This window comes from Trypanosoma theileri (assembly GCF_002087225.1).
Source record: "Trypanosoma theileri isolate Edinburgh chromosome Unknown TM35_Tth_3_V1, whole genome shotgun sequence".
Taxonomy (NCBI): domain Eukaryota; phylum Euglenozoa; class Kinetoplastea; order Trypanosomatida; family Trypanosomatidae; genus Trypanosoma; species Trypanosoma theileri.
In genome coordinates this window covers 983,589-990,101 of record NW_021639845.1, presented here as the reverse complement: position 1 = coordinate 990,101, position 6,513 = coordinate 983,589, and the positions used below count along the sequence as shown (strand labels likewise).

Here is a 6,513-nt window from a genome sequence, read left to right as displayed (position 1 = left end):
TTAACTTCCTGTCGATATTATGTTTTAAGCAATCTCTTTTGTTGTTCTAACTCTTTCATCTCCCTTCTACCTTTTTTCATGCTATCTTCTCTTCATCTCTCTTTTGTTTATTCCTTCCCGTCAAAAAAGATAAATAGAGAAAAAATAGACTTCCCTCATTCTGTCATTTATGCCCCTCACACCCAGGTTTCCCGTCTTTTTTCTTTTGTTCTTTTGTTACCTCTTCAGCATTAAAAAAAAAAAAAAAAAAAACACGAAGAAAAAACAACGGAATATGATTTGTTTCTTTCCTCTTTTTGTTTTACCGAAATTTTGTTGACAGGTATGAAACTCAAATGCCTTTCCATCTAATCCACAATCTACTTGATAGAGGTATAGATGTATTGATCCTCTTATTGATTTCTCTCCTGAAACATTCAACTTCGCTGTATATTCATGTTTTTTCTTCTGTAGATCAAAGTGAGCTTTCTTCTTGTTCTTTTAGTGTGAACATAATTGCATGCATCTTTTTTTTTTTTTCGCTTTTTTTTTTTTTTTCTTAGTCATATACATGGAAAAGAAGTAAAGAAGAAAAAGATAACAAAAACAGTATGCGCTTTCCGAAATCTATTCTCCATTCACCTCAAAAAATGCATGTATTGATATGTTTCCACATAAGTATTCCTCATGGTATCTACTTTTTTTTTTCTTTTTGCTGTCTTCGTTTTTTTTTTTTTTTTTCTTCTTCTTCGTTTTTGGTTTATTTACTATTATCCTGCTCTCCCGCTACCGCGATTTGCTTTTTCATCGTTTTTTTTTTTTTTTCCTTTCGTTTTTTTTTTTTTTTTTTTTTTTTTTTTTTTTTTTTTTTTTTTTACAAGATCACATCTTTATCAATTCCGTTCCGCAGAATCTTTTTTAGAAGCCCGCCATGCTTTTGCATTTCTTGTCAAATACTCAATCGCAAAGAAGCAAACCACTGTGTGCATCGCGCAACGGCAGAAGTATGGTAAAAAGGAGTCATACATCACTAACACGCCCTCTTCGCGGGCAATGCGAGCAATAGCTTGAACAACATTCGTGTATTTGACCTCTGGCGCCTGACCATTGGGCAGTTTACCCTTGCGTGCCTCAGCGGACATGCGTACACGTGCCATCTCCACAGGCATTGTGCAGAAAGAATAGAATAAGGCTGTGCATATGCTGGCAGCATTCACAACAAGACTATCTCCGTATGGAGCCACTCCCTTTCGTGCAGACCGTTCCAGGTTCTTACGACGCAAGAATGTTAATGTTTGATCGTGTACAGCCACTTGACAAACACCAACGAGGGCGGCACGGGAGGCGAGGGCCCCAACACCACGCCAGTAACCGGTAATACCATTTGCCGTGTACACCTGCTTTGCTGCATCCACCACCGTCACCTTCGCCGCACTTGTGGTTTGCAGCACCAAACACACTTCAATCGGTGAGCTCAGGAAACTTGCAAAGGCCCCGGAGAGAGCACCGGCCAGCGCGCGGTCTGCCAACGACGGGGCAACGTCGCCGCGGCCGCCCTTCAGAGAGATGAGAGCATCGCGGAAGATGGGATAACACCCAAGCCGCGCCGGCGCGTACACCACCTGACGAAGAAGACCAGAGGAGAGTCCCTTAAACGCACCGCGTTCACGCACTTTTTGCAGGCAGTCCATCTGAGAGGCGCCGCTGGGGGCCATCATCACAGTGTTCTTCCACATCTCAAATGGGTGGGTGAAAATCCAGCCAAACATGCCGGAAAACCCAGCGATGCCAATCGTCCATGATTTGGGGAGTGGAGTATCCTTCTTAACTCTCTTGTCTGTTGACATCTTCCACAAGTGACCAAAAGTAAACAGTCAAACTTTTTTTTTTGTATGTTGTTGACGGGAAAAAATAGCACAGATGAACGTATTGCCATAATCAAAATAAAAACCAACAAAAAAGAGAAAAGTAGAGAAAAGGAACATTTAGAAGAAAAAAAAAAAAAACATGAAAAAAAAAGTTTAGAATTTCAGTAATTAGAAACGAAAAAAAAAATGAAGAGAAATAAATAATTTCTTATTCCTCACTTTCCCACCAGTTGAATAAACTCTCTGTTTTCTATGTGCAAAGAATATATAAAGATTCGTGGAAGGTGGGTGAAAAAAAAAAAAACAAGTTTGCTGCACAAAATTCAAAACCATAAATTCTATTGATACGGGATACACCAACACGAGCATATAAATATACACATCCATGTATGTATAAATTTGGATACGTATATTATGCATGTAGTATATAACCCAGTACTCCTTCTTCTTCTTTCTTTTTTTTTTTATTGTCAACAGTAAAAACTTTCTATCATGCCTAGTGAGGTCCTCCTCGTGTTGCAATACTGTTTTTCCCACGATATCCACCTTGCTGAAGAATTGTACGTTGTCGCAAAGTCCCTCGCCAATGATCATACAACTGTGTGGATGTTCGACCAGGATGCCAGACATCGCGGTAAGCATGAAAAATGCTTTCGAATCTACCAGGTCCCTGTGCAAAACGTACTACTCCTCGCAAAATAGCCTCATCCTCTTCAGGAGTAAACTTGTGTCGTCGTTGTTTTAACGGAGTCTCTGAAGGTATTGTGCCACCCATTTTACTACTTTCAGGGACAGACTGATTCCCTTTTCTACTACGATGGTTTATATGATCTACCTGTCCACTACGTTTATAATCAAGAGAGTCACCAACAGCGTCAAAGGATGTTAAAGCACGTGTAGATCCTGGTAATGCGGGCATTCGTGCCAGTACACCAAGAGCATCGGAACACCCTACAGCATCCATATCACCATCATTACCCACATCTTGAACCTCACTTATTTTTTTACCGAAATTTGAAGTTGATTCACATACATGAACGACACGTCGTTCTATAGAATCATCAGATAAACGAAGATGTTTTGCCGTTCCAGAATGAGTATCTATTACAACATTAGGTGGTACGTTAAGAACTCCGCTTTTTTTAACTTTACAGCTTCGACATCGTTCATGTAGTACTGTACAAAGATCAGCAAGGTCAACCTGTAATTCAACCCCTGATGGAGAGGAAGACAGTACATCTTCTTCATTGTTAGGAGACGCAGGTACTTCCTCCAGTTGTTCAATAACACGACGGAGAAGTTTATCATCATTCCCAATCCTTTTTAATATAATGTATAACTCACTTGCTGTAAGTGGCTCTTGCTCTACAGATAGAGAAGTATCATCTGTCGTTACTTCACTCTCTTGCTGAGGATGCGTCTTATCAGATCTATTCAAGGAAGAACCAATTACAGCAGCTGCAATACCACTACGGTATGTACAAGTATGCCAAAAATGAGGGTCTTCATGCACAACGTTAAGAGCCAATGCAGCCAAAACAGCAAAATCATTACCTCGATGTATGTGATCCCGCATAATCTCGTGGAAAACGGTAAAGTCCACAGGAGGAGCAGAAATAGGGGAACAGTGTATGTTCGACATCTGTATCAATTAAAAACCGATCCCAAAACGCAAAACTAAACAATAAAAAGAAAAAAAAAAAAAAAACAGTGACGAATCCACACTCAAATATTTCAAGGAAATATGAAATACAAAAACAGAAAAACTTTTAAGTTTTCCCTATCCTCTGGTTTATATGTATCCCTCTTCTATCTTCACTTTACCTCTCCAATAAACTCTATGCGTAATATTCCTAATGCAACCCCCTTTAGGGAAGATATACCGCTATAAAAAAAAAAGAAGAAAAAAAAATATATATATCATGAATACTTAAAATCAGACTCAAGGACCCGATAAAACTATAGAATCTTTCACCAACCAAATAAACTTTTTATTATTATCATTATTCTTGTTATTAGTAATCTATAGTATAACTTTGTGTAATTTTGCAGATACCCATACGGCAAACCAAGTATATATATATATATAAACATATAAATATGTGATTAAACTTCCCTTCACATCCCATATCTCGCTCTTTTACACAGATTTGTATACATACCAGTCTCTCCTCACCAAGGAGAAGGGATATTTTATTTAGAGAATGTGGTTTTAATCAATTGCAAAAATGTACCGGTTACTCAAGGGTAATTCAGCCATTCGTTCTCGAAGCTTGACTTCTGCTTCCTCTTGAAGTTTTGCAATATCAGCACGTTTCCGTAAACGTTCCGCCTCACGACGTGTCTCACGTTCAGCTTTGAGAGCCGTCTGGCGTTCATTCTCTTCCCGTTCCTCCAAACGTTCTTGGACATCTTTTCTCCAAGCATCCTGTCTTTGTTGCAGCATCTTTAACTCTTCCGTATCCTTTACTAAATCTACAGTTTCCTCCGAAGGAGTTACATCATTAGCGCTAGTTATTGTAGTTGTAGTTGCTTTATTTGATTCTTCCTCTTGGGCATGAGAGGGATCAACAAAGTCTACTTTATGGTCATCATTTTTCACGCTGTCTACTGTGGTAGCTACTTCTGTTTCTTTTTCTTCTTTAGCCTCTTTTTGATCCCTATTAGCATCTGCAGCAGCTTTTTCACGCTCAAGTCTTGCTGCTTGTACTTTTTCCATCATCAGACGAACCCGGTCTTGGTCTTTAATGCAAGAAAACTGAGGTTCAGAAATAATTTTTTCATTTTCTTTTTCAGGTGATTGCAAGTCCTTCTCTTGTTCAGAACGTGGCTCTAAAGAAGTATTTGTTTCACTTGGCGTTACTACTTTTGGTTCACTACAATCCACTGAAGAAGGGAGAACGACTTCTTCAGAACGTAAAGGGATAATTTTCTCTTTAAGGTCAGAAGTCTGATCGGTATCCCCAACTAATTGTTGCCGCATTTCTGCAGCTGTAATCCCAGTTGGAGCAGGTGGCACAACTCGTAGTACTAACGTCAATAAACCTTTACGCCGTTCAAACTTTGCCTCTTCTGGTGTGGCATCGACTGAAAAGGGTAGTATTACTATCCCATGATAGGGATGTGTATCGCTTTTTGCAATGGTAACGTAGGCGCCTTCCACTTCAATGCTTAGATCTCCTGCAGATTGTACACCGACAAACTCCATCTTGACAACGAGAAATTCTGGTATACCAACACGACGATCCACAACTTTCCAACCCCAAGCATCAGTGAGATCCATATGACCTCGGTGAACAATGCTATATTTTGGTAAATTTTCCCCACTTACCTCATTCGTTTTTGAATTTACACTCAAGTTAGATACTGGATTTCTTTCTGATTTCTTATCAGATTTCTCTTTGATGTAAGAAGAAGTAGTTTGAGTTTCTCGTTGATCATCAGATTTTGATGAAGAGAGTACTTTTGTTGGACCTTTAAGTGCCGGCTCATTTTTTGAGATTTCAAATGGTGATTTACCATCTTTTCGAGTGATTGTTTGGTTCTGTGGTGTTCCTACTGAACGTATACGACTCGAAAGGCGGCGGAATTCAAACCCATGACGATCCCCATAGCCAGTGTTAATATGTTCAACAGCTATATTTACAAGGAAACAACAAAAACGGTCGCTACGGTCTGCAAGTTGCAGCGTACGTGGATGAAACACGGCATCGTAAACCATTACGGACTCTTTTTTATCATCATCATCATCATTATCATCACTTTTCCCCTTCTCATTTCCGGATAATGCGACTTCTTCAGAGAATATCTCTGTTCTCGGTTTTGAAATAGATACTGGTACATGCCAGTTGCTCATCTGATTATCAGTTGCCGTTTCCTCTTTAAAGGGATCTATTTTTTCACTACTACACATATTAACAAAAACGCGGGGACTATTCCGCTGATTTTTCCCTTTTTTATCGTTCTCCGAACTACGCGACCGTTGAGAGACACGATACGATGTTGATGGCTCCAGTAATTCCACAACAAATCCGGGAGTGGGAAATACAAAGTCAAAACTGTAGTCACCACCTTCTTTAGCTTCACGCTCCACTTGCTGTAAGTACGCCTCCTCTTCGCGTCGTGTCTCCGGGTCTTCCATAGACTTCATATATTCATGAAAGAGCTGCACAAACTTTGGATCTTTCATCTTCTCTTGAATAGTTCGCAGCTCCTCAGGAGTAGGAGTGAACTTTTCGGCATCCTTCTTTCCTTTATTGGCAAAATTAACAGTTTCTAGTGGCATCACACACACACTCACCTTACTGTCGCTCCCAATGTTGGTTTGTTTACTGTCTAAATGGGGAAACGACAAACAAACAAAAAAAAAAAGATAAAGTGACAAAAGAGAAAAAAAAAAGGAAAAATAAAAAATAATGTCTTCAAACACGAAGGAGAAAGAAACCAAAATTATCACAGCAAAGGCACATATCATAGAAGGGGAAACCAAAATATAAGGCGAAAGGGCAGCCCGTACAATGTAGCAAAATTCCAAGGATTTTCAGAAGGTCTTACCCACATCATAAAGTAAAGGAGAGCAAATAAAAAGAGAGAAAATTTACACACATACACACACACAGAGAGAGAGAGAGAGAAATAACACAAAAAAAAAGCAAAGTAAAAAAAA

The 6,513-nt window shown here is 39.3% G+C and overlaps 3 protein-coding genes across 3 annotated transcripts; all 3 read right to left on the bottom strand.

Moving 5' to 3' along the window:
* Nucleotides 1–872: 872 nt before the first annotated feature.
* On the bottom strand, nucleotides 873–1,826 carry TM35_000034740 (putative mitochondrial carrier protein; the record flags this gene model as incomplete). The annotated part of the gene is made up of 1 exon (XM_029022241.1): nucleotides 873–1,826. One exon carries the CDS (start codon nucleotides 1,824–1,826, stop codon nucleotides 873–875), a length of 954 nt encoding a protein of 317 aa, XP_028886787.1.
* Nucleotides 1,827–2,343: 517 nt separating this feature from the next.
* TM35_000034730 (TTAGGG binding factor) lies at nucleotides 2,344–3,489 on the bottom strand (the record flags this gene model as incomplete). Its single annotated transcript, XM_029022240.1, has 1 exon — nucleotides 2,344–3,489. The coding sequence occupies one exon, from the start codon at nucleotides 3,487–3,489 to the stop codon at nucleotides 2,344–2,346; it is 1,146 nt and encodes a 381-aa protein (XP_028886786.1).
* A 570-nt stretch (nucleotides 3,490–4,059) lies between these two features.
* On the bottom strand, nucleotides 4,060–6,132 carry TM35_000034720 (putative protein kintoun-like; the record flags this gene model as incomplete). Its single annotated transcript, XM_029022239.1, has 1 exon — nucleotides 4,060–6,132. The coding sequence occupies one exon, from the start codon at nucleotides 6,130–6,132 to the stop codon at nucleotides 4,060–4,062; it is 2,073 nt and encodes a 690-aa protein (XP_028886785.1).
* Between the last annotated feature and the right edge of the window lie 381 nt (nucleotides 6,133–6,513).